The 27,781-nt window shown below is 39.0% G+C and overlaps 3 protein-coding genes across 8 annotated transcripts in view; 1 reads left to right on the forward strand and 2 right to left on the reverse strand.

Moving 5' to 3' along the window:
- Positions 1-8,540, reverse strand: part of LOC117304329 (rho-associated protein kinase 2-like) — a 73,011-nt gene extending 64,471 nt beyond the window's left edge. For all 5 annotated transcript variants that reach the window (XM_033788714.1, XM_033788716.1, XM_033788715.1 and 2 more), the window contains exons 1-2: positions 8,343-8,540; positions 7,290-7,402 (exon numbers count right to left, since the gene is read on the reverse strand). In XM_033788714.1, the coding sequence (XP_033644605.1) occupies positions 7,290-7,373 (84 nt within the window). In that variant the 5' untranslated portion in view covers positions 7,374-7,402; positions 8,343-8,540. The remainder of the gene's footprint in view (positions 1-7,289; positions 7,403-8,342) is intronic.
- A 2,208-nt stretch (positions 8,541-10,748) lies between these two features.
- On the forward strand, positions 10,749-17,271 carry LOC117304624 (2-iminobutanoate/2-iminopropanoate deaminase-like). Its single transcript, XM_033789170.1, has 6 exons — positions 10,749-10,950; positions 11,421-11,523; positions 12,388-12,442; positions 13,396-13,464; positions 14,796-14,851; positions 16,517-17,271. The coding sequence occupies exons 1-6, from the start codon at positions 10,886-10,888 to the stop codon at positions 16,589-16,591; spliced, it is 423 nt and encodes a 140-aa protein (XP_033645061.1). The 5' UTR covers positions 10,749-10,885; the 3' UTR covers positions 16,592-17,271.
- LOC117304623 (monocarboxylate transporter 11-like) lies at positions 16,857-27,381 on the reverse strand. 2 transcript variants are annotated; one of them, XM_033789168.1, is made up of 5 exons: positions 27,016-27,381; positions 25,381-25,521; positions 22,491-23,333; positions 17,432-17,609; positions 16,857-16,939 (listed from the first exon to the last, which is right to left on the reverse strand). In XM_033789168.1, exons 1-4 carry the CDS (start codon positions 27,245-27,247, stop codon positions 17,473-17,475), a joined length of 1,353 nt encoding a protein of 450 aa, XP_033645059.1. In that variant the 5' UTR covers positions 27,248-27,381; the 3' UTR covers positions 16,857-16,939; positions 17,432-17,472. The 2 variants fall into 2 exon arrangements, with proteins under 2 accessions (XP_033645059.1, XP_033645060.1); XM_033789169.1 differs by lacking the exons at positions 16,857-16,939; positions 17,432-17,609 and having other exon boundaries at positions 22,490-22,562; positions 22,606-23,333.
- Between the last annotated feature and the right edge of the window lie 400 nt (positions 27,382-27,781).

The following is a 27,781-nucleotide window of genomic DNA, read 5'->3' on the forward strand; positions in this document are numbered from 1 at the left end:
GACAAGTCAATGAAATAGCCAGCTGGCTGACTAAATAATAGCAAATATTGAACTGCTCGTCCATTTGTTTAACTGCCATTTATAAGCCTACATTGTATACACGTTGTAACCGTAGAGCAAGGAACAGAGTACAACACCATCAAAATCAAAACAGCTTTTGGTTTTTACAAACATTTGTACATACCAGAGACTTGCATTTGGATATTAAATAGGTTAGGATTACGAAGGGAGAAAACAGCAAAAGCAGCCTGTACGCATTGATGGCCAACTACCTTGCACCCTGCTGAACAACTTTCAGCCCTTCCGTTTGATTGGAGGACTCTGTGCGTAAACACACTGACAGGAAATTTATACTGAAAAACCCCACCTCTCTACAGCTGCCTAATGAGGGATAAAATTATCGCTATCTCTAAGCACTCACATTACATGAACTGACAAACAGTAGGTCTTGACGTCATTACATACTTGTCCAGAGCCTGTCATGATATCGCATTCCATTTACAGTCCACTTCAAATGTCTAGGAGTAACTTACATGTATTTATTGATTTTAAAAAAGACTGTTTAAAACCATAACACACGATCACTCATGGGAAACATACACCAGTAAGATGTACTGTGTATGTATTTAGGTTTAAAGGCAGCGGACACTATTGGTAATTACTCAAAATAATTATCAGCATAAAACCTCACTTGGTGACGAGTAATGGGGAGAGGTTGATAGTATAAAACAATGTTAGAAACAGCTCCCTCTGAATCAAGGTAATTTTCCACGAATTTGATTTCGAGACCTCAAGTTTAGAATTTGAGGTCTCGAAATCGAGCATCTAAACGCACACAACTTCGTGTGACAAGGGTGTTTTTTCTTTTATGGTTATCTTGCAACTCCGACGACCAATCGAGCTCAAATTTTCACCGGTTTGTTATGTTATGCATAAGTTGAGATACACTACTGTAAGTGAAAAAAACTGGTCTTTGACAATTACCAATAATGTCCACTGTCTTTAAATTAAACCACAATTACAGTGGACAATGTTTCATGGATGTTCTTCTTCTTCTTCTTCTTCCTTTCAAGTGCTGCTTCAACAATTGAAGATTACCGCACTACGGCTGGGCGCCCGCGTGAAACCATGAGACTGTACGCCAAATCAGGTGGATACATCTTTCCCATATAAATGGCAAAATTAAGAGCAAATTGAATATCATTTCATAACAAAGATTTTAGTGGTTTCAAACTATTAAGCCTAATGTATTTTATTTCATTTTTAATTTATTTTAAACTTTTATTTTCAAATTCATCCCGCTATGTTTTGCTCCTGGATATTAAGGTTGCAAACTTAAATTGAGTAGACCTGTCAATAAACCTTGACTGAACACACTTGAATGTAAAACTACTGCTAGAAATGTAGTAGTCATTGACCCCCGAGCCTGGTGAACACACAATCGCAAAAATAGGAAAACAAACTCAAGCTGGGCAGGACCGTCCATGGGCATCAGATGGATATAAAAATAGGTTTGACTCCCTGACTTTTCCTGGCATGCTGAAACCCACAGTGACATCACGCTGTCATAATTTCCTATAAACCATGGTCTGTCCACTGTGACCTAAACAAGAAACAACCATTGAGAAGCTACAAAGGGAAGGTGTGGAACCAGACTCTGGTAATCTGACCTTGGCGATGTCTGACATAACTGCATTTTTCTACCATCAATCATCAGCCTACACTAAAATCACATTGCTATGACTGATGTTTGCTTTCCCTGTATAGTGAGTAGTTGTGGTTTGATGGTGACCTCCTGCTGCACTTTCTGGTGCTACTCTTTTTTGAAAAGAAACGAACAGATTCTTTCATTATGACACCTTATTATTTCATGTCTGTCAAGGGGAAGGTACAAATCCTCGTTTGATACTTGAGTAATGTCATATTATACCATATCTAGTTTTCAATATTAACAAACAATTCAAATCAAATCACTCAGAGTGAGAACTTTTATTGTCGTTGTATGATCTGTCAGGCAAGTGTCAGGCTGTACATTGACAAGTACACAATAAACATCATCTCTTCTTTTGAAAAAAAAAAAAAAAAATCAAAATTGTATCCCTTGTTTCTTCATACAAACATGCATCATAAAACTTCAATGTAAAGCCTAGTACTGTGTCGGATTTGTTCTGATTTACTTTAAAAGAGGGGCCAAGTGTTTGGATCTCGAGATGGGGCGTGGGGACAAGATGGCTGCTCCGTTAACTTATACAAGTACGCTGTACGTAATTTACTAAAAAATCCAGAAATAGTTTAGCCACTTTAACCATCACATCAATTACAGGTATTGTACGTTACACAAACTGCAATCTACGCAATAGTACACAACCCATCACAGTTCATGGAGGATATGAACACCAAAAGGAATCAGTCAACCTGATTGGCTCTATTAATTAGCTCACAGCTCTGGGGCCAACACTCACACATTACTGTAGTAGAAGTGCCCAGGTTACTAATTAATAATCCACATGGTTCTATGGATAAATCTTTCATTTCCTGCTGGGATAAATGGACCTTGACTGCATACTATGGATAAACATCACGAATGACTTGAGTGGTATTTCAACAATTAAAGTCAGAGAGTGTTGAAGGTGTATGATGTACAACTGTGCACATCAAGAGTGCTGTCAAATTAATCTAAAACTCTTTACGAAATGCATACTTAGAGCTGCAAAAGTAAACCCAAACACTGTCACAGCCCTCCTGAAATCCACACAATTCAATACATTTTCAGCTACAAAGCTCGGAATAGACACTGAACCGCGGTCCTAAAACCTGTGATTTTAGCATTTTGGTCAGTAAGCTCATATATCCCGGATAAGTCCAATTGAAAAATATCATTTTCAATGAAGCATATTAATACCTGTTTTCTCTCAGAGTTTTCTCAAATAAAATTTTAAAAACCAATTTCCCTAAAACTGTACAAAGTACAGTACTAACTGTGTGTGCACTGTAAACTTACTGTAAAATGTAAACCACGTGCATGGTTCTGTGTACTACAAATTTATGTACTAATATGCATTCACCACATGGGATCAGGCTACATACATCATTCAAAACCAGGGAACGAGATTAAATTGAATGGACAGTCTCCCTTTAACGTAATATGAAATGAACAAGGAAGAAACGCGTATGGTGGGAAAGCAAAACTGAAATGTTTTTCTGAAAAGACTGCATTGTGTACACAAAATCAGACATCGAAATGAAAGGGCATGACAATATTCCTATTTCCTCTGCCAAGGGGCACAATTTACATGTAGCCTGATGAAAATGTAAAGTCGTATCGGAACTTTGAAAAGGACAACGCAGCAAAAGCTCAAGCACCACGGCTAGCACTTGGAGGCCTGGGGTCGATTTCACAAAGGTAGTCCTAACTTAGGACTAGTCCTAAGCAATGCTAAGAGATAGGACTGGTCCTAAGTTAGGACCAGTAACTCATCCAGCCTAACTTAGGACTGGTCATATCTCTTAGCATTGCCTAGGACTAGTCCTAAGTTAGGACTACCTTTGTGAAATCCACCCCTGGACATAAGAGTCAGGGGGCCTATATGGCTGGCTGATTCATCTTTCCAAAAAACATATTATTCTTATAAACATACATGTGTACTGTGGTGCTTCAATTAGTTCGCATCCTTGTCAGCACCTCCGGTCAGACATTTGTCTATTTACACACATGTATGTAGACAACATTAATTTATCTTCTGTTTTTAACATCTGGCAAACATTCAATCACACAAATTTCTCCCCAAGTGCTAAAGCTAAATTGTTCCAAACTGGCACACTACATTGCTTTTGCCGTTTTTGTGTTGATGCTAGGTTTTTGTTTGAGGGAGGTTTGTTTAGTTTTGTATAGTTCTGCAGACCTTTTCAGGCTATGCGTGAAGTTCAGCAAAATGTGCATTTTGTTGACTGTAACTTATATGTTGCAGAGTGTAAGCTCAGAAGTGGCCTAGGGATGTGTGTAACACTTGCTTTATTGTAATGGGATTATACTTCACTGAGGGCAGGAATAGTGACTAGGTTGTTGATAAACAAGGACACAATCTGGTTAAAGCTTTTCATTACACTCAACCAAACATGGTTTAGATGGTTTAAATGTCAGACTTGAGATTCTAATCGAATTGATAAATAGAAACAATTTCGATCTGAGAAAGGTTTCATGCCGATGCTTAAAACATTTCTCAGATTGAAATTACAATTACGGATTACTCTGCCTACTACGTACGTGCAGACAACCGCTTCAGATTTGTTGCGATATCTCAAAAATGCTGTACACCTTGTAAAATGAAACCTTCATAGGGAAGTGTTTATTCTACATTTGGGGATTATAACAATTAAATTAATGGTTCCTAAAACAAAAGACATTGCCTTTCTGTACTTTCTCAACTGCCACACCCATTTACTTAGTGTGTTCAGGTGAATTTAATCGATTAACAGTGAAAATTGTGTGTTGATGATAATAACAATTAATTTGTAAAAAATACCTACTAAAAAAAACAATGATACGTAATGTACAATGTATGGGAACATCCACATATTTTCAACAAAGTTTACAGAAATTTGATCACAACACGTTAATAATGATAATAACTAGGCAACATCATAAGTCTTATTTAAGACTTATGCGCACATATCCACCCTGCTGGGTGTTCCAGGCGCAGTAAAGTTAAAAAAAAAAAAATATTGTGCTACATGTACCATTATTTAGCCTATATCATTCATTCATCTGCAACTAGTTGAAAAATACAATACATCTTCTATTGCATTAGAGGCTTATATTTAGCAGTGTAACTGGATAGCTGATACACAACCATTATGAATGCCTGGTTGGCCTGGCCTACATGCCATGGACAATGGCTTGTAATCTTCTTTTCTTTGACCAGGGCCATTTGGTCTGGGCCCTGCCCATTAATACAGTCCATAAACACATACCAGTGCACACAGCCAACCTCCACATACATGTAGCTATCATGCAGCACAGCTATCATGCAGCACTGTAATGCTCGTACACATGATGCATGTAAAATGGGCAGGGCTTGAAATGTAGTCCACTGATTTTAGCATCAAGTAACACAACTGCATAGTTCTACCCCTTCCTCCATGGTTCTACAATACGTTTTCTCCAATCCAAACTGTAATTAATGGTAACTTAATTAGTGGTAAACCTTCTTTTAAAGTTCACTATAATTTTTTTTTCTCAGTTGGCATGGTTTAGGCAGGGCATGAAGGGGGGAGGGGATACTTGGGGATGGGGGTTGCGCACCCCTCCCCTATCTACAACACTGGTACACTGGTACAAAGTACAGTAATTAAAAGAGAAACCAGGATGAGTGTGTATTTTATGGCAAATGTTGCCTGGATTTTGAGAGTATAACACCACATGTCGGTCTGTGTACAAACTGTTTGCAATCTGTTAATTTGGAATAAGTAATGAAGCTTTCATTTCTTGGAAAAGAAGGTTACATGTATTATTCAAGTCAAGTTTTCTACATCAAACAGTGAGTATTTTGACTTGTGTGCATTTGGGCATGATTCCGGACCAAAACAGGTGACCAGAGGGGATTTCTACCAGCCTGTTTGCTGTGGATGTTTGTCCTGCGGTACCGACGTGTGTGCTACAAAGTATTAATGGAACTTGACATCAGTTGAATGGCCAGGCAGGCCATTGGCATTCTTCTGGGATTCTGTCATCAAAAGCATTCACATCATCGAACAGGATGTGACAACAGAACCTTAAACAGGATAATCTCACTTTTTTCAGCCAAATAGATATCGTAGATACCGGTTTATAACCATTTTACGTTTAAAAGTTCCATTTTTAGTAATAAATATTTCAAGTCAAAAATACACCTCTCCGCACGGCTTTTTCTTCTTTCTAATGTTTAGAATTGATAATTTTACTTTGATTGGAGGAGCCACAATTTGTGACAGGATTTTTTTTTAAACTGTTGGGCATTCTGGATTTTTTGTTTATGTATGCCATAAGCATGTAGAATTAAATCAAGGTCCTAAACTTGTTTTTTGCTTGGTGTTTATAACTGTTAACATGGTTTAGGCCTACAAACATGTACTTTATGTACCCTTACAAGCCCTGCTTTGCAATCTGCGACAATCATTCAAATTTACAAAAGTCAAAAATTTCTGTCAGTGACAGTGCAGTGTCCGAGTCTAATATTAACGAACTTGCATGGAATACTGCGCCTACGGAGTTACATGTACGCCACATGTTTTTGTTTTTCTTAAGCAGTGAATTTTTTAAGCCTATTTGCTCGGCGCTTCCGCAGACAAGTGCAGTGGCGATTGGTTAGGAATTCATACAAAAATACTATCATTCAATCATTGTTTTTCTTGTGTACAACCAGCAAGAAAAACTGTCAGCTCAATGTATAATTCCTACATGTAAGGGGGTGGGTTATTTAGTTGGACACCAGCTGTGTCAATGGGCGTGACTACTGACTAAAGCCCGGTTCATACTTCCAGCGAATACGAATGCGAAGCGAATGTTGACGTCACAAATTCGCACCAAATAATTTGCAGCAGTTGAGCAGTGCAAATATTCGCAACGAAAACAGCATTGTGACGTCAAATTCACGTCAAATTTGCTTTGCACGCGCATTCGTAGGAAGTATGACCTGGGCTTTACGGTATAATAACACTGTGGTTCACACTTGCACTCTCCAATAAATAAACAGAGGACACGTCAAAACTCATTCTAAGCGGTTCGGCTGGCTAGTTCAACACTGAAAAGCATCCCCTATCTAATGTGAAATACGGACTAGTGACAAATGTGATGGACTGGTGAAACAACAAGCTAACTGGTCCTGCTGGCCAGTCACTTAAAGACACAGGGCACTATTGGTAATTGTCAAAGACTGTATCTCAATATATGCATAAAATAACAAACCTGTGAAAATTTGAGCTCAATCGGTCATCGAAGTTGCGAGATAATAATGAAAGAAAAAACACCCTTGTCACATGGAGTTGTATGCTTTCAGATGCTTGAATTCGAGACCTAAATCTGAGGTCTCAAAATCAAATCCGTGGAAAATTACTACTTTCTCAAAAACTACTCCCCTTCAGAGGGAGCCGTTTCTCACAATGCTTTATACTACCAACCTCTCCCCACTACTCGTTACCAAGTAAGGTTTTATGCTAATAATTATTTTGAGTAATTACCAATAGTGTCCACCGCCTTTAAGAAGTGAAGGGCAAAACCCTGACTTACATCATCAATAAGATAAAATACTTACCAATAGAGCCTCATGGTTCAACTCTGACCTGGGGTCACACACCTTGACCTCCAGCCCTTCATACCGCCTCATTAAAGTTCCCATCTTGAATCAATTCTTGCTACAATTACAAACTGCATGGTACAAGAGGAAGATTTAAGGAGAACTGTAAATAAATTTGGCATTTTAATTTTAGTCTACACTATTAAAAGTGCTTTTTGTTTCAAGACATTAAAAATATATATTTATTGAAAATCTGACGTCCTTGACTAAAGTTAAGACTGATCCGGGGCAATTTACTGGCCATCAATTTACTGGCCATCAATTTCCAGACATTCGCCAAGAAGAAAATGCATCCTCACATTTGAATGTTCACATATTTTTCTTAGGAATCGTAAGACATTCGTTTGGAAAATTACTCCTGCAATGTCCTGTGTTATGAAAGTGATACTGTAGCGTACATTGCAGTTGGTTGCCTCCAAGTTGCTTGGAAACGTTGCCTCGTTTGACAAGGCCCTAAAACGGAACATCAGCAGTATAATTTCATTCAGCCTTCTCAGCTGCATGCACATCAGTAAACAGTATGGTACTGATGATTATTAAAACTTGGCAATGGCAATGGCCCTGGGTATTTACTACTAGCTGGGGTGCAATTTCAGCATTAAAAAAAAGTTTCTAATTGAAAGATCATGACAATTCCTGTCAAAGAAGCGAACATAATCCAGCATAATTGCACTATTCTAATTTAGTAGGTTACTTCCAGACTAAATGCATGCTCATGTCAGTGCTCTGTCTGCCCCCCCCCCCCCACAAGAAATTGTTCATTCAATCATATTCATATACTCGTCAAAAGCAATGCAAACACGACATTTAAAAACATTAAAGCATTTAAACGTCACTAATTAAATCACAACAAATACATGGCATTTTCATGGTTTATTCCTCCATGATGGTATTTTCCGCTTCAATTGAAACAAATCAGTGGTCTATGTCTGTCCGGAAACTAGGCCAACCTGAAAACGGTGCAACGTCAATCCCCAAAAACTACGTCGAACAGCCGAAAACTCTACTTACTTTTCTGTCCGAAGTACACTCAGAACTTTTTCCTGCACATTTTCAAGTCGGAGACAAATTGTGTCGCTGAATCTCAACTATCAGTCGGGGCTTTGACAGAAATCACCAAGGATATTCCATGTTTCTACAGGTTTATTTAAAGCGTTCTCGATCACCCGATACGTGAAGGTTGGATAGCTTTGGGAGCTGATCCAGAAAATGGCTACTTTCTGATCTACCGCATTCCGCGAAACGTTGTCATACTCCCAATTTCCCGGCATGCAACAGATAGATTACCCGAGTCCTGCTGAAAGCGCTTGGTGCGAATTTGAAAAGGGGCGTGGCGGGGCAACTTTTGCACCCCCAAAATTTCGGGTAAAAAGGGGAGGGGCCCCTCCCCTTTTTACCTTTAGATTGGGGGAATGGGCAGGTAAGGTTACTTCTTATTATAAAGTGGTACTTGTGTTGTTCCTATCCCGCTATACCCAGGGCAAATCATGCCCCCAAAAAAATCCTCTTGATCAAAACTATTTGCAGTTACTAAAAAATAAAATGGAAGCAATGCCAGTATCTATCGACTATTATTACCATGATAAATATTTTCAATTGAAACTTTCTCATGCATTTAGGTCTGATTACGTTTTTACGGGATCAAAACACACAAACAAATGAAATATCGACAAAACTTTGACTGACTGGAGATTGTGGGTGTGCATTAAAACAAAATATTTTAACACCTTGTTTGTACTGCAACGCAAAGAATGTATAAAAACAATAAAATACCAACAAAACCAGCAAGTTAGCGTAGACGTATCCGGCAGGATTTTTGCTGACTGAACCAATGGAGATAGAAAAAATGATGTAATTCTTGTAACATTCGAAATTCCGTTGTTGGTGAAAACTAATAACCGTTTGTTCATTTCGATTCCTCTATGATGGTTCTGCTGTGTACCCACGGTGGGTGATAATACTTAATAGCGCCCTCTTCCAATGTTTATTATTGTATTATTTTTCGAATGCAGCACATGCAGGGGTGGGGGACAAACCCGGGGGCAGGTTATTAACAATTTCCTAAAACACCGGCCTGGAAAATGTTACAATGATGGTGCCGAAGGGGTTTATTTAAAACGGGCGCTATCACTAAGTTTGTGTGCAGTGGGGAGGATTAGATTGGAACCCCCTTCCAGCTAGCGGCTATGAGAGAAGCTCACACTCACTCTCACCTGACATAATAAATTTAAAAAAATTATTCTTCAAAACTTAAACATCGGAAGTAGAGCTACTTATAATAGTTCCGGCCCAGCTAGCACCACACCAGTGGAACCTATACATCCCAATAGTTGGGAGATTGCTTGCAGTTCTGGCCCGGACATGATAATTTTTTTATTATAATCGGTCCTGCCAGCGGTCAAGCCGTGAAGGTGGGGGGGGGGGGGAGTATAAACAGATGAGTCGAATCAATATTATTTCTCCCACCAATCGTAAGTAAGTAAGTAAGTAACGCTAATTAAATTATGTAAGTTAACAGATGATGGCCTTTATTTCTTTAAATAGATACATTTGAAAAATCACTACTAATGTTTGCAGGGCGATTATACTAGTAGTAGCCCGGAAATGAATGTTCTTCCGTTTTCACAGTTTCGCCAGGGGCGAAGTTCATCATTTGCATAAAAAGCGCGGCGGTACTTGTCCAGCTGTAGGAATCGAAAAATCTTATAGCCTGAACAATGAACATCCTGACGTCACACTTCAAGTAGGCCCTATTCAAATTGCCAAAAGTTTTTCTAGCAATAAAAATGCCCGTTACCAGCAAAGGGGATGGTTCGAGCGGTCCCCGCCCGCAATTCTGTTTCTGCTTTGCAATTAGTATGCATACTAAAAAAGATCCCCCCCCCCCAAAAAAAAAAAAAGAAGAAGTTCGGAATCGTACAGGGTATAAGTGTGCAACGAATACAAAAAGAAACATACTAAGCAAAAAAAAGCAGGTTCGTTCCTAAGTCTGTTTTATTACCATTACTAATGGTAATAGTTAGATCATTAGATAGCCTTAGCATTCGATTCGAACCTTCTTCTTCAGAGGCGCCAACAAGAAACAATAAGGGTCTATGACACATTATAGAAAAGGGGGCAATTAATATGGGATCGGGACGCGCATACGCCGTCTGAGCCTTTTTTCCAGATTTGGTTGATACAAAAAGCTGCAGAGTGCAGTTGTTTTTCTGATGACTAGCCCATTAAGATGAAACCTGTTGCAAAAAAACCATTATCCACATGGCTTGATATTGGCCATTCAAAAACTTATGAGGGCGGCATAACCTCCTGATGGTGATGACCTTTTATACCACGTCGTTCTCTTTTATACTTTTCACACTTTGTATCTATCACATACAGTTCGCAAACGAGATCGATCACCCTCGAGAAAGAGGTTGGATGCTGCCAGCTGACGACGTGACGAAACTTGACCTTTTTTTGCTGTCTGCTGATTCTTGTTGTTCATCAGCTTTCTGCTCATCTCACCATAGACTCACTCTCATCTTTTTTACGACGAACACACAAAATCTGAAATGGCTGGACTTCTGAAGAGAATTATAAATACACCTAATGCTCCCAAGGCAATAGGGCCATACAAGTAAGATAAAGTATTTAATTTAAAGGTTGAAATGAGTGACTGGACGACATAGCGGAACGAACGAACCATTCATTAGCCCAGGTTGGACTCCTCCGTTGAATGCAACGCGTCAGTGCAGTGGCACTGACTGACGTCCTACCAGGGCTAACGAACCATATGATATTTATATTAATTTATTAAATTATGATTTAAATGATAGTTTCGTAGGATCGAAAAAGTTTCCGTATGGCGCCACCAGTTTTTCATTCGATATGAAATAAATTAAATAGTATCTATCTATTTTCTAATTTACCTCAATGAGATATCCCTTTTTGTAAAAATGAGTGAAAAAGTTGAGGCGCCTTACGGAAAGTTATCCCCTATTTACGAATGAACAAGTGGTGATGATACGGAAATGTTTCCTTACTTTTTATTGCTCTTTGTATTTTATTAAATACTGTGACATTCGTTATTTTGTTCAATCTCTATAGTCAAGCGGTAGCCGTGGAGAACACGATGTACCTTTCTGGACAGATCGGCATTGACCCAGCCACAAGCAAGTTAGTGGAAGGCATAGAAGCTCAGACAACTCAGGTAATTATAATGTGGTTTCCAACAATCACAGGCCAAAGTTTGTTGTTTTCATCATCATTATCTTCTTATCTTCCTAGTTTTAGTAATGTATCTGTGCAGAATAAAGTGGTTTTTTTTTCTTTCTTCTAATATAGACTGCAGGACTTGCAATCACAAGGTCGTGGGTTCGAATCCCCAAGCTAACCGCCGATTTCACAATGATACATTGTCGTGTAGTTACTGAATCACAATTTCTTGATTCGTGTAGTTCATAATCATAGACGTAGACGTTAAACCAACGTTGTACATCATACATGTATGAGAGAGATTGGCTGTGGTCTTTTTGTGATCATGCATCAAGATTACCGTCGCGCGACCGACTATAACTCGGCCTTAAGGGTGTAGGAACATAGATGCAGCACAAATTAATGTGTACCGCCTCCTTGCATCGCGCGTTCTGTACGGGATAGCCACACCAGGCGTTTGTACAGTACTAAACAGATGCAGATGCAGATACATAGATCAGTCACCCTTTGCGAAGTTTGGTGCTTTGCAAAGTTGCACAGAGGTGTTTCATTAACCCTACATGTCCGACATCCATCAATTTTCTTATCCTAATGCTAAACCCTTATTCCCCAACACATGCAGATCAGAAGGTTTTTTTCAGAACATTGTCAGAAAAAAAAGGGTGGAGGAACATAGATCAGTCACCCTTTGCAAAGTTTCGTGTTTATTAGCTTTATTATAATGCGCATAAATTATCAGATAGTGATAAACAAATCTGCTAACACGGAGTACCAGTGGAAATGCTGTTACAGTTTGATATTACTCTGAGATAGTAAAATAAACTTTCTTTATGATCACATTGGTTCTCTTCGTATTCAGGCATTGAAGAACATCGGTGCAGTTCTTGCTTCCCAGAATATTGGCTACGAAAATGGTAAGTTGGTTTTAGGCATTAAAGGAACTTGATGCCTTGGATCGGACGATTTGAAACCGTTTGTTAGTAAATACATTATGGTTAGAAAGATATTTTAAAAGTTGAATATAATGATCCACACAAGTTTTATTCAAAATTGCACGGTTTCCTTATACGTCGCGAGCTAACACGATCGGCCATTTAATGGAGTCAAAATTTTGACTCCACAAAATGGCGGACCGTGTTTCTTCGCGACATAAAAGGAAAACCGTTCAATTTCGAAGCATGTTTGTGTGGATCATTATATTTTGCTTTTAAACTATCTATCCAACCATTTGCATTTCATAACAACAGTTTCAAACAATTTTCAAGATCACCTCACCCGATCCAAACCAACGTGTTCCTTTAACCTGAAATACCATCGAACATGTATATCAGCAGTTAACTTGCTAAACAGTCACAACATTAGAAGTGGGGGCTGGATCACCTGGAGGTCCCCCTCTTCCTCCCCCAAACCCTTGTCCCCCCAAATAACATTTAAAAAATACACAAATAAGTACACATTATGTCTTTGCCCCCACTTTCCCCCGCACCTCCAAACGAAACTGTCTGGTTATGCTGCGAAATGAAATTAACATTGAAAACCATGACTGCAAACAGTACATGCAACAAAATGCAATACATATGAACTAGTTTGCAGAAGCCATGGCACTGGGCAGTTAACCTGCTTACTGCACCAATAAGGAACTGAACTGGTTTACACCAGCCATGACACTTGGCAGTAACCCTACTGAATGCTAAATGCACCAATAGGATGAAAGCAGGCCTGTATGCTTTTTGGGGCATTTTGTAACATTTTGCAGGATTTTATTTTGCCAATGGTGTTGTTTTGAGTTGCTTTTTCAGAACTTTGATTTATTAATGTCATTTACCACGTTAGATTTTCAAAAAGTGTCATTCCTTTTTGTTTCCAGTCTTGAAGACAACAGTCCTTCTGGCTAATATGTCGGACTATCCCAAAGTGAATGAGATATACGCAGAATGTAAGTAACTGACAATCTATTCACCCATTGCACTGACCTCACATACTGCTACTAACAACCCATTGACTGACATTTTAGGCAGCAACTTCCATGTAGAGATTTGATGAGCAAAAATGCGCACTACAGATTTTAACACATTGAGACTCCCTAAATGGTCCAGTCAAGATGTGTTGTGATCATGAAATCATATGAATTAAGTCAAGACGAGAAAAACGCAACCCACTTGGGATTGAGTCCCTGTCCTTTGTTTTGACCCACAGACATGAGGTAATCACCTTTTTGGGGTCTTTATACCAATCTAATTGTCCAACAATTTTGTCTGCAGAATCGTATTTTAAACATCAATATCTACAAGTAAGAAGCCAATTACTGGAAAGTTCCATTTCAGAATTTTCACGTTTGGCCACAAACCTTGAAAGTATATCCTTTTCACAGAGTGGGTGGGTGTGTTAATGAATTTCTTCGGGTCAACAAAGTTAATGGATGAGCAGTTAAAACATGTAATCTACCTTGGGCAGTCGGCAGCCCTACTGATTTGTGCATGATCCAATTAAGTCCACTGTTTAGAAAAGGAATTACATGAAGATAACAGGTGTGAGGTGCTAGATGAAAAGGATGTGTTATTTTAGCCTCTTCCTTAAATGGAGCTTTTCCATAATGTGAAGTCGGGACCTTGAAGTCTGAGACTTTTGTAGACCAGCCCTCCCTCTGGACGAGACTAGCTTGTCTGTGACCAAAACGTTTGCAAGCCAAGATCGAAGCGAGATCTGAGACTGCAAATAAAATGTCTCCCGCCTGAGACATGGTCTCAATACCTACAACACTGATTGAGAGATGAGACTCATACTCACTTGATTCCTTGAAATTCTCGACCATTCTTTTGGAGATTAACAGTGTTGTTTATTGCTTGAGTACTGACTCTTAATTGCCTTAAAGGATTTGGGTACCTTTTCAAAATGTCCATAGATTTACATTAAACTTACAGGGTTTGAAGATAATGATAGTGGAAAGCTTCCCTTCAAATATTACTTACTGAGGTGCTGTAGTTTTTGAGAAATGAGTAAAACAATGTCATGAAAATACGTCTGTAAATGATTAAAATAATTTTCGTCTCATGAGACGAAAAATATTTTCATGACATTGTTTTACTCATTTCCCAAAAACTACAGCACCTTAGCATGTAATATTTTCAGGGAAGCTTTCTACTATCATTATCTTCAAACTGTATAGGTTTAGTGTAAATCTGTGGACATTGTGTTTTTTGACCTACAAAAGTAACATAGACCCTTTAATTGACCGTCTCTTTATGTCCTTTTCGTTTTCTTTGACAGTTTTTAAAACTAATTATCCAGCCCGAGCAGCTTACCAGGCAGCAGCTCTTCCTGCGGTAGGTTCAGACTTTGTCTTTAAAAGCACTGGACACTATTGGTAATAACTCAATAATTGCTAGCATGAAAACTTACTTGGTTTAACGAGCAATGGAGAGCTGTTGATGGTATAAAACATTGTGAGACACGGCTTCCTCTGAAGTAAAGTCATTTTCGAGAAAGAGGTAATTTCTCACTCAAGTAATAAATGACTTCAGCTGAAGCCTTTTTAGTAATAAAAGACTTCAGCTGAAGCCTTTTTATGCATCTAAAAGCACCAAAAGTAATGCAACAAGGCTGTTTTTTCTTTCATTATTCTCTTGCAAATTCAATGACCAACTGAACACAATTTTTTTTGGGCAGATTTGTTATTTTATGCATGTTTTTTAATACACCTAGTGAGAAAACTGGTCTTTGACAATTACCAAACATGTCCAGTGTCTTTAATCTATACAACAACTTTATGGTAAATGTTTGTTTGTCGATTGTTTCTACTTATCACCTCTTTTCTAAACGCTTTTAATGTCAAGTTTGAGCAGTCGATTCTTTATCTCATAACTGTTTTTTCAGAAACTTGCTTCATTTCAATGGCGAAACAAACTCAGTTTAAACCTATGGAAGCTTCCAAAATTATAAGCCATTTTGCGAAACATTTCACTTCATAATAAAAGTTTCTAAGATTGTAATCCATTCACAGGTTTTTCTTCCTGTAAGGACATCGCTCCTTATTTTCTGCGATTCTCCAAAACGCGACCACCTTTTGAAATGAAAATTCTACATGTTGGTTTTATTGCATACTTTATCACTCTAGGATATACAAAAGGTATACTTTGCCTTTGAATATTCCTAGATGATATTTGTACAGTTCAAAAGTATTGAGTGTATTAAATTGCCTTAAATAGGAGTGAAGTGGGCTCTCTGAAGCCGGACTTTGTACTCGAGTACTACTAGTAGTTTGTTCAAACTGTATAAATTGTTTCCCCAACCTATAATTTCATACTCCAAGCAATGTAAATGGCAGATTATGCATTTTTTGTTAGCTTGAAGTCACAGCTGCAGAGCTGCCAAGTCTTCCTAATCTGCAGAATGTTTCCTGAAAATAAATAAATCTTTCCTTGTTTTGGTGAACAAATAATTTGGAATTCTCCCTGATTATTGAAACTTCTTCACTATTACGTTGAAGTAATTCTATAAAATAAATGCTTCCCCGATTGTTGGATAAAAAAAACTCCCTGATCGCAAGATACAAATGTTGACAGCTCAGATGTGTCTAAAGTAAAATTGGCAGTTTAAAGCCGTTGGACACTTTCGGTAAACAGTAATGTCATAGGCACACACTTTGTGTATCACAACTTATATATAAAATAACAAACCTGTGAAAATTTAGGCTCAATCAGTCATCGGAGTCGGGAGAAACTATTGGGAAAACCCACCCTTGTTTCCGCACATTTCGCCGTGTCATGACATGTGTTTAAAATAAATCCGTAAATCTCGATATCGTTTTAATGTTTTCTCAAAAAGTAAAGCACTAATGGAATAATATTTCAAGAGAAGACTTTCACCATTTCTGTAAACCCTGTAAGTTATTTGTAAATCTGTGAACTTTTTATTGTTTTTCTGTTCCGAAAGTGTCCAATGGCTTTAAGCAATAAAGTTTAACTTTTTGACCTTTTCTTGTTCTGCAGGGAGCTTTGGTGGAGATTGAAAGCATCGCAATCCTGGGGGAAGTACGCACCGTTTCACCTTCCCAAAAATTGTGATATTTTCACCATTTTATCTTCTACCCGAGATTTCATCCGAGTTCATATTAAAGAAAGACACCAACTCGACAACCATGATGAAAGAATGCCAGCTGGCATAGATAACCTAAAATTGTATTAAAAGTATCTTATTTTAATAAATAAACAACTTATTTATTATACCGCGCATTTTCCATACCAAAAATGAACAACCCAATAACACAAAATTTGCCGAGTAAAAATATATGGCAATAGAATAAACATAATTCTTAAAAAAGTCCACCAAAACGGGATGTAAACACCAAATACAACTGGACCAGTCAGTATTCAAACATTTAACCAGTTAAACATTAAAAGCTTTCTTAAAAAGGTAAGTTTTTAGATGATGATAAACTGGTATTTTGCTTATTTTGGCCTTAGTAAATGATGCAGGATTGATCCCTTGATATAATGATTCATAGGTGTGTGGCCCTTATGATGCTGGTCAGTTTTATTTAGTCATATTGGGTCCCTTGACCCTGAAAACATTAGTGTAGCCACCAAAAACAAGTCTCAATGAGTCTCACAAATCGAGATATTATAGGCAAAATTGATGTTTGCTACCGTTTATAACTGTCACTGTTTATAGTATCAAACACAAATGATGTATTTATATTATGTGAGGGCAATACCTTAATAAATGTGTATTGAATTGATTTGAATTGGATTTAACAACTAAATTCAGAAAGCGGCCATGGTAAATGGCTGTCATCTTTATGCATCCCAGTTTTTTACTGGTAACACCAAAACAATCACTCAGATGGGTATCCAGAACAAAATGATACCACTCGCAGAGGGGTGGGGTGCATAAGGGGGGGGGAATTCTAGCCCACCGATTATTGTTCATGTAGCCCCAATTCTGATCACTGATGCCGCACTGTTGCACTGCGGCGAGGCTGGATCCAGTATAACAACGGTAACGTACTAGCAGCCAATAGTTGAACACCGCCCATTATACTGAAAGCTATAGTGTAGTCGTCAGTGGTGTCATAAATCAATCCTGTGGTTGGCAAACAAACAAAACAGCAAGAACGCAAATCAAGATAAAGGTACCGGTAGGACATGCAAAAATAGCCTCGTGAAAGAAAATTAGTTTTAAACATCAGTAATTGCAGGGAAAAACTTAAACCCTAGACTATCAAGTCCCAATCCTGTCGTGAGAGTCCTTTTATTAGCTGTTCCGACCTACCGTCGGAACAGGTGTTGTTTTCGTCGAGATTTTTATTATTTTTATTATTATTATTATTATTTCATTTTATCACAGCATGCAAAAGAAAGATCTCATTTCCTTTGTGCCGGTAACTCCTCGAGCCGGGCTACGTCCCGTAGCCTTAGATCTCAAGGGTCTTTCTCAGGATCCTCGCTGTTCCCAAAAGCGCTGCCTTCTGTAAGCTTTACTCTAACAAAAAAGTTATAGACTACTTAGGCATTAAATATTAACTTTGAAAACTGAGACCCCCATGTTGACCTTTATTTCCGGGTCAACCGGAAGCTGGACCTTATCTCAAAAACAACCCAACCGATTTTCAGACTTTTTTCAGTTATGGGCTCCTTTGGCATTGGGCAATCGCATCGGGTAGGTATGACCCCATGTTGACCTTTATTTCCGGGTCAACCGGAAGTGGGACCTTATCTCAAGAACTGCACAAACAATGTTCAAGTTCTTTTCAGTTATAGACCCTTTGAGCTCTAAAGATTGAACTTGGATTACCTTGACCCCAAATTGACCTTTACTTCCGGGTCAACCGGAAGTGGGACCATATCTCAAGAACCATGCAACCGATCTTCAGTTTCTTTTCAAATATAGACCCCTTGAACCTTGAAAATTAAAAAGGAACAGCTCTGTGTTTGTTCACAAACACTTGATGTCTAGTTATTATTATTCTTTGTTTCCGCCTAAAACCCCATAGCGTTTGTACAGCGTTTTTGTTCAGGCCCCGTCTCCTAAAGTATGAGGATAAAAGAGTTAAATCATATATCAAATTGAAGCTTAGAACATAAGCTTTACTCTAACAAAAAAGTGTTAAAATTCTTAATTAATTAACCACGTGGTCTTCATTTGAATTTTTAATTTGTAAACTTGATGCAGTCACTTTCATGTTATTGTGAAAAATTCTCTTTGGTAATACAACACAGTATGTACCTCAATGAGTTGTTGACTTCTTGAGAGGAGTCTATACTATTTTGTTTCCTACCCGCGTTCTGGACACATTACTCTGTACACACACAAAGTACGGAGGTTTGGGATTTTCGAACGTGCGTCAAATTTGTCCTTGTTTTTCTAACCGCGTTCTGGACCAATTACTCTGTGCATGGGTTTCGTTAAAACGAACGTGCGTGATTAGATAGGGGTTTTTGACGACATCGACGTCGTCGTCAAAAACCCCCTTAAGGCATCTAATACTACATTTCAACCCTACTTAATAGTTATAGGCGTTAGCAGTTCATATTTAGTGACAATGGTCGCAAAACCATGAAACGAGAACTATTTCGCCGGATCATAATCCCCTCTGTTGATGCACACATGTAAAAACCCACCATTAATTTTACATCGTGCCCTTCTAGCCTAGTGGTCATCAGTCGCGACTACACATCTGAGAATTGCGAGTTCGAATCTCCGTCCGAAATCAATATTTTTTTATCCCCCAAAACTAAAAATATATTTCTTTTTGTAATATTTAAGTTTGATTCTTATCTTTATATCGATAATGTTGCCTTTTCTTTTTCTCAAATGTTAGCCGAACATAACCTGTGTGCATGGGATGCATGACACGATGATGTTTAAAAACACAGTAAGCGAAAAATGGTGATCATAAGCGCAGAGTTTGGTGGTTAAGAGTTCTGTGAAATCAACTTGTACTAGATCAAACATCAAACCACCGTCCCCAATTTTTTTTTAAATCGTTATTTATTAACCACGTGACCCATATTTGCATATTTAATTGTACAAGGGGACAAAGTTGTTGGAACTTCCTGTTGATGCTGACATCATGAGAACATCAGCATAAGTATTGGAATTGCACTACCTATTGAACCACTTGGAGTGTTCAAGGAGTCCAACACGTCAGTCTAGAGTCCAACTTTGATCGTAAAAATCAATTCAGGCATCATCTTCAATTTAATTTTATGCAACAAGCAAACTTATAAATTTTCTGATTTTATTTCAAAGGGTAACATAAATGGCTGTTAGCGAACGGTTTCCAACAAAAACTACATGGTGTACGTGCACAATACTCTTACTGGCCTCAAGCATTTACCTCTAGATAATAAATCAAGCATTCAGTTCAAAATGATAAAAGTTTGTTATTGCCACATTATTCAGCGAACCATTAATCATACACAGCTACTATTCACAAGAAAATCTATGTGCAATGGGTAACAGACAGCACACAATGGAACCGGAGTTTAACAATGACAATGCCAAAAGTGCAACATGGGGCTGATGGTGATCAAAAGGATAAAAGTTTGTTATCGCCACATTATTCAGCGAACCATGAATCATACACAGCTACTATTCACAAACCATATGGAGTTTTACGTGGGACATTTTGTTTCGTCCATTATTTTAGTTTAACGTAGTTTATGACCATGAATATTATAAATATTGTTGGAAATGTAATACTAGTTAACAAAACGTATACAAGTAAAATCCTTTCAACAAAAGAAATCCTACTTTCGGGATGTCAACTTCCCGAGATAAATTATCACAGGAAGACGACATCCTAATTTTAGGATGTCGACTTCCCGAGATAAATTATCACAGCAAGACGACATCCTACTTTTGGGATATCGACATTCCGAGATAAATTATCACAGGAAGACGACATTCTTCTTTTAGAATGTCGACTTCCCGAGATAAATTATCACAGGAAGATGACAACTGACGTTTAGGATGTCGACATACCGAGATAAATTATCACAGCAAGACGACATCCTACTTTTAGGATGTCGACATTCCGAGATAAATTATCACAGGAAGACGACATTCTTCTTTAAGAATGTCGACTGTTTGTAGTTATAAGACTCCTTGGGGATAGGAGAAAAATTTGGAAAAACCGTGACCTCAATTTGACCTCTACTTCCGGGTCAACCGGAAGTGGGACCATATCTCAAGAACTACTCAACCGATTTTCAATTTGTTTTCACTTACAGACTCCTTGACATTAATATTGACTGTGAAAACTCGTGACCCCATCTTGGCCTCTTCGTCCGGGTGAACCGGAAGTGGGACCATACGCCAAGTACTATACAACCGATTTTCAATCCTGTTTGTTCAGTTTTATCCTCCTGAGGCATTAAAAATAAACTTTGAAAATCCATGACCCCAAGTTGACCTCTACTTCCGGGTCAACCAGAAGTGGCACCATATCTCAAGAACTACACAACCGATTTTCTAACTTTTTTTCAGTTACAGACTCCTTGGGCGTTAGAGATTAGCCTTAGGTTACCGTGACCCCATGAAGTGGCACCGTATAGTTATAGACTCCTTGGTAATGTTAACACATAATCAAAGCAAAAGAACACGGAACAGCTTTGTGTTTGTTCACAAACACCTAATGTCTAGTTTATTTTCAGTCCCATCGCGTAACATAAAAACCTTTTCCGGCATCCCAAACATGTGCTGCATTCTCGAGACCGCAATGTCTACATTTTGACGGTCAATGCGCACGTGCTCATACGGCTTGTTTGATAGTTGGCGCGGTAATCCGGCCTCAGATAACACTATACCTCAGGTCGACCTATACGATGATCTTGCGCGCGCAACAAACCGTCGGCAACGCACAGACAAAATATGCTCAGGTCACAACAACTGAGAAATCGTCCGCCTGCGATTTGTTCCCGACCGTCGGGATCACGTCGTACAAGTCGAAATATTGTTCTACTCATGCGACTGTTTTTTTTTTCTCGAGCGGCGACTGTTTTCGATTGTCTTAAAATCAGCGCAGTTACGCTGAGGTTTCGTAAATAATCGCCGACTAAAAAAATTCCCGAGTGGTCTTAGCTCAGCCGCAGTGTCATCCTATAAAGTCAGTCGCCGACCTTTATATAGGGATCTCACACAAATCGGAGAACGGGACTTGAATCAAGTCTTATACCTAGTAACCTAAATCAAGGCTTTTCAAGTTCATCATGGTATTTCGTTCAGTGACGGGTACTATTTCTTGCATTGAAAAACACCATAATCGATTGCAGCGACATATTTTTGTCTTTTCCACTCTAATCGGTCAAGCCGATATTCACAATTCAAGGAAGACAAAAACCTTCCAAAAACAGTCATAATTGGGGGCTTTTATCGGAGCAATTTCGAGTGTCGACCTTTCGTCAAAATTGCGATTCAAATCACCCGTGTGGATTGTTTTTCACCCGAGCGCGTCTGGGCCCAAATTCATATGGCTCTGCTTTACCGCCCGAATTCTGCGCATACAATCACCATTCTCCGCTTATAATAATATTACGTGCAATGCCGATTCCTCTGTAGTAACGTGGAGTTCGCACGGACGCGCACAGGCCAAATCTCCAAGCTATGACCCGTGAAGTACGCTTGACGTAAACATTTTCCTGCTTCCGTAAACGCCAATAATGTGCTCAACGGTAAGCAGGGCCATGAAATTTAGCCCAGGTCGATCAAGTTAGTGAATCGACTAGTCACAACTAGTTAGTCAACGTTTCTGTTGATTTGATTCGAATGGGATAACAATAAAGCAAGGAGTCAATGCCAATTACATGCTATTTACTAAAAGCTATTACTAAAAGCACCTGACACAAAGTCAACCCATGCGCTCACACGCAGTGCGTACATCTTGAATAATTTTTTAAGGCTGCACTTTACAAGGAAGAATTAGAAGAAGAAGAATTTGGAGAAGAAGACATGTGCACTTACCTGGAAAATATAAGGATAGGAGAAATCCCGTACCAGACAGAAGTGCAATCGATCCCAATACGTGTCCCATTAGTTCTTTGCCAAATATATCCTTAATGACAACAGATTCGAGTATCGTTGACATAGATATAGCGATTCCTAACACGAAAGCATTCGCGGCAATCAGCCAAAAAGACGTCAACCATGGGTCGACAGCGTAACAAATGGCAGGCAGAAGTAGAGCTATACCATACCACGTGTACGTGCCGACAACCTGGGTTTTTTGAACCACTGGACCAATCAAAACGCAAGCTACTGCTCTCCCGATTCCAAAAGCGACGATGAAATGTGAGGTTGCTTCCAGTGTGATTTCTTTATACACAGTGCTGTACTGCACATAGTATATTATCCACGCAGAGTACATAAGCGGCCACACGCAGCTGTGAAATGTAATAATCCAGAAGGACATAGATGAGTATATTTCACTCTGGATTGTACCCCTTGCAAATGAGCAGACAGCGGTAAAACATGAACAGCCAAATCGCTTGTTTGGTACATCCGTGTCGTCCCTGGCCTCTTTTTCCTCGTTAATGCGAGCTGCCTCATAATCATCTTGCCCACCACTGGCAGCAGGTGATTTTATAAGAGCTCCACAGACAGCGAGATGTAAGAATAACCCTCCAAGTAGTAGCATGGTTCCCCTCCAACCGTAGATATCTAGAAAAAGTTGTATCAATGGCACTACGGCTACGTATGATAACGAGGAGCCCATGACCGCTACTCCAAATGCCGTTGTGATAGACTTATTGAAATGGCATCCAATCAGATGTTGCATTATCACGTACGGTATGCCTATTGCTGGTCCTGAAGCAAAAACACATAATTTGTAAACGGGCATAAATTGTGGCACTTTTGTAGAAAATGCAATAATTAGTGAAGATCAAACAGGCAGAGTATTGGAATGAGCCACTGATACGTGAATTGACATTGAGACCCTATAATGGTAAGATATTATACATTATGCATTTAGTGTGTTGTCACACACGAAGTGAAATCTGGACTAATCTATAGACGATGTGACCTGTGACATCACATGTTTACAAAAGAGCCACAGAGCCTGGACTTCCTGCACGATTTTTACACAGCCTATATACAATGGAAGAAAACATAAAATCTTATATTTTATGGAGATTGCACAGTCTAATTCTTATCAACTTTTGATATGATGAAAGGGGGCACATCTCAAAACTTTTCCAGCTGTTACTTTCATAACTCTTGGTTTTATGTGGACATTATGACACAAAATGTCAACTTTCCCATAGGACCAGTGTAGTATCTTGCCTGCCAGAATAATCAAAGAATGTACAAGGTCACACTTATTGTAAACAATGTTCACATGGTCTACTCTATACGAGGCGAACTAACAAACACAATTGATATTATTTTAATTTTTGGTTTTTACCCATATATATGATTTTGTTTTATCTCGCACCCCTCCCCTCATTGTTTTGCAAACTCGTCCAAACCACACTCTGAAAACTCATAAACACCCACAACAATAAAGTGGACATCTCCGTGTTGATTCAACACTGCCTCGTTTGGACAGCCACTTGCAACAATACAAGAATGACACGTGGCACGTGATACGCCAATCGATGACAAGGATCTTTGAGTTAAAGACAGTGGACACTATTGGCATAAAACATTTCTTGGTGACGAGTAATGGGGAGAGGTTTATGGTTTAAAACATTGTGAGAAACGGCTCCCTCTGAAGTAACGTAGTTTTGAGAAAGAAGTTATTTTCCACGAATTTGATTTCGAGACCTCAGATTTAGAACTTGAGGTCTCGAAATCAACCATCTAAACGCACACAACTTCGTGTGACATGGGTGTTTTATTCTTTCATTATTATCTCCCAAGTTCGATGACCAATTGAGCTCAAATTTTCACAGGTTTGTTATTTTATGCATAATGTTGAGATACACCAACTGTGAAGGCTATTCTTTGACAATTACCAATAGTGTCCACTGCCTTTAAGATATCACAGCGGTATATTTACTTTTCAAGATTGTTTTCGTCAGGGACGTTTTCGAACACAACTCTGAAATGGCAAACTGAGAACAAAAATGTTTCCTTTGCTTGTTTTTAATATAAATACCATAGTGGATATCACTCAGTGACGCTCAATGCTACAAGGTATACATTCATGGTATGTGGGACTACGTTTGAATTATGAGAATATTACTCATTTTACATAGCACCACGTAGTGGTTGAAGTGCAATGGGTTCTTTTACCTGTGTTTTATACACTACAAACGGGACCAGCTTCAGTTTTCGCATCCGATCGACGAAGCAATGGTCAAGTGCCTTGCTTTAAACGAACACGTTGCCTTGGATCGGACGAGTTGGTCTATAAAAAAGCGTTTGTATTGTTTGTTATAAAATGCATATGATTGGAAAGATGTTTTTAAAGTAGAATACAATGATGCTCACAAAATTAATTTGCTTCGAAATTGCGTGGTTTTCATTTCACTTTGCGAGCTAACACGGTCGGCCATTCATGGATGTAAAGAAATTGACTCCCATAAATGGCCGACCGTGTTAGTCGACGAGGTTAGGGAAAACCGTACAATTTCGAGGCATGTTGTATCATTGTATTACACTTATACAACATCTTTCTACCTATGCATTTTAAAACAAACGGTTACAAACGCGTTTCAGACCAACTCACCGATCCAAGGCAACGTGTTCTTTTAAGAACACAAGTGTCACGACTGGAACCCACACTCTGCTGATCAGAAACACCTGAATTCGGTGCTCTTAACCGCTCGGCCACGACAAGTTTCAAAAACAATTTGTCAAATTTGTTTTTCTCTGGAATAATAAGACTTTATATGACTTTGTGTCATACCTGTTAAGAAGGTAAGGATGATGGCAATAACATAACTGGATATAAGTGATGCAGTTATCATGGAGATACCAGCAGTTAATCCACACACTATCACAACAGTTCTGGCGCCAAACCTTTCTTTAAGCGGTGTTGCGAAGAAACCTTTAAGAAATGAGAAGAATGTCTTTAAGGAAAAGTATATCAATATATTGTTGCACATTTAACAATATTTTCAATTCAAATTGAATGATGGATGGACACCATTGAATTGGTGGAATTGAATTGAAAAGACTTCCAGCGCTCTAGATCCTACGTCGTCTAAAGTAAAACTAAAAGACGTATTAAAAGGATTGGGAGTATTTCCAAATGATATGCCGTCTGTACAATCAGCAGCGCAGGGCCAAATTTCACAAAGCCTGTTAGCATAACAACTTGCTTAGCACAGAAAAGTATTTCTTAACAGAAACAGGTTACCGGCCAAAATCACATTAAGTTTACCTTGGGTGCGTTCGATAAGCTTCCCTGGGTCGACCCCGCAGTGCTCACTCGGGTGAGCCCCTTACAAGAGCTAATCGAACGACCACACTCGCCCTCTCGTGGGGACGGCATGCACCTCAGGTCACCCCCCAAGTGACCCACTCCACAAGCAGCCACTGGGGGCTGACCCGGGTGAGCCCCGTCAAAGCTATTAGAACGTATCGGGGCAGACCGGGGTCGACCCAGTGAAGCTAAACGAACGCACTTGTGACTAACCCACTCAGTGTTTGCTTGTAGCAGATACATTTTGTCAAACCTGCTATAACACCCCTTGCCTGAGAGAAATAATCAAATAAATTAATCCAATCTAACTCTCCCGAAAAAGAAAGAAGAAGAATTATGACAGAGAAATGAGTATGGCAAGCGAAAGAGCTAAACCTACGGTCCTACTACTTGCCGTCAACTCATTTTCGTGCCGTCAACTCATTAAATTTACATGACAAATCTATAAAAGGGGCACGGAAGTGTTAAGTCTGGGCTAAACTACATATTTCTCATGGTTTTCGGTAAAACATTCATTCACAAAAACGACTTTGTGTTGATAAAAAAAAAAGTACCAATCATTGACATCTTGGGCCAAGACTAATCAATGTGAAAAAGCAAGATGGAGGCCGACGGTTTTGCTGCTTCGAGACGAGAAAAAAAACTCAATTTTTATTCCGAAATATGACCTAAAAATTACGCGAAGTCTCTTTGAGCTGATACTTTACAGTTCTATATGCTTCTTTTGTGGATTTTAAATGTATATTGGAGGAGTTGACGGTGAGTTGACGGCGCAAGTGAGTTGACGGCGAGTTGACGGCAAGTAGTAGGACCCAAACCCTAAGCCGCGACAACTAAAAAGAAATGTTTGGAATGTTTGCTTGACTGAAATCAACAGAGTGCAAGAAATCGCACAAAGGCAGACGTGGCTCATTGTTGACTTCCACGGATGGACTGTTGTGTATTAGGGCTATAGAGTCTGGATGTACATTGTACATGCAAAACGCATAAACGCTTATACATAAAACTTAAAACTTACAAATTGAACAGCCATAAAACTACCTCTTTTTTTTTAAGATCACCAAAAATAGGAATACAAAACTTGATAAAACATAAGGCCAATAAACCAATGCTTACCTCCGACTTGCGCACCCACCTCTGTAGTAGCAACCATCCAGCCAATTAACCAAGTCGAAGTGGAGAACTGTTCTTGTAGAGTTGGTAACATCATACCAAGACCTTTGAATAAGGTAGCCCGCGCAGCTCTCGTTACAAACAAACACAGCACAGCCACCCAGCCATGAAAACCACCATCTTGAAAAGTATCAACGACAGCTTGTAAGATGCGTTCAAAGCAAGAATGCATCATTTTTGAACAACCGACGTTTCGGTATCCTCAGGCACACTGATACAAAATGAACGGACACGTCGGACAGGTTAACTCAATGTCTTGAGTATTACAATAAAATGTAAGGTATAAGGGAGCACGTTTAAACCCCGAGAGCTAGGCCGAATCGTCCGGTGCTGTAATGAGCATCATTATCAACAGGTGAATGCACACCGCTTGGTTTGGTAACCTGCATAATGATCTCCTAGACCCTGCTTCCTAGCTTTTGGTACAGAAAAGGAATAGACTTAGGCCGTTCCAACTTGATAAGTTCGTTTACGGATCGCGGCGACCGATTTTCTGAAAAAATAGAACAAACATACATTTTAGGAAATCCACAATATTTGGTCCGATTATTTATAAAATACATCATATTTCAGTTTATTTTTTATGTTTGAGAAACGTGTTGCAAAAACCCTAAAATAACCTTGGTTTACGATTCGATCATGCATTGCATCGACCTGCCGGTATAGACCTTTCTTTTGTTGATAAACAAACCGCCTTGGTTGGCATGGT

The sequence above is a fragment of the Asterias rubens genome, chromosome 21, assembly GCF_902459465.1.
Source record: "Asterias rubens chromosome 21, eAstRub1.3, whole genome shotgun sequence".
In the NCBI taxonomy this organism is placed as follows: domain Eukaryota; kingdom Metazoa; phylum Echinodermata; class Asteroidea; order Forcipulatida; family Asteriidae; genus Asterias; species Asterias rubens.

Excerpts from the sequence above, each read along its gene's own strand:
- LOC117304624 (XM_033789170.1), top strand. The coding sequence starts at position 10,886 with ATGGCTGGACTTCTGAAGAGAATTATAAATACACCTAATGCTCCCAAG. Across the intron at positions 12,443-13,395 it reads GAATATTGGCTACGAAAATG|TCTTGAAGACAACAGTCCTT; the intron begins GTAAGTTGGTTT and ends TTTTGTTTCCAG. Across the intron at positions 14,852-16,516 it reads AGGCAGCAGCTCTTCCTGCG|GGAGCTTTGGTGGAGATTGA; the intron begins GTAGGTTCAGAC and ends CTTGTTCTGCAG.
- LOC117304623 (XM_033789168.1), bottom strand. The coding sequence starts at position 27,247 with ATGATGCATTCTTGCTTTGAACGCATCTTACAAGCTGTCGTTGATACT. Across the intron at positions 25,522-27,015 it reads GGTGGGTGCGCAAGTCGGAG|GTTTCTTCGCAACACCGCTT; the intron begins GTAAGCATTGGT and ends CATTTCTTAAAG. Across the intron at positions 17,610-22,490 it reads CCTATCCTTATATTTTCCAG|GATTGATTTATGACACCACT; the intron begins GTAAGTGCACAT and ends TGCCAACCACAG.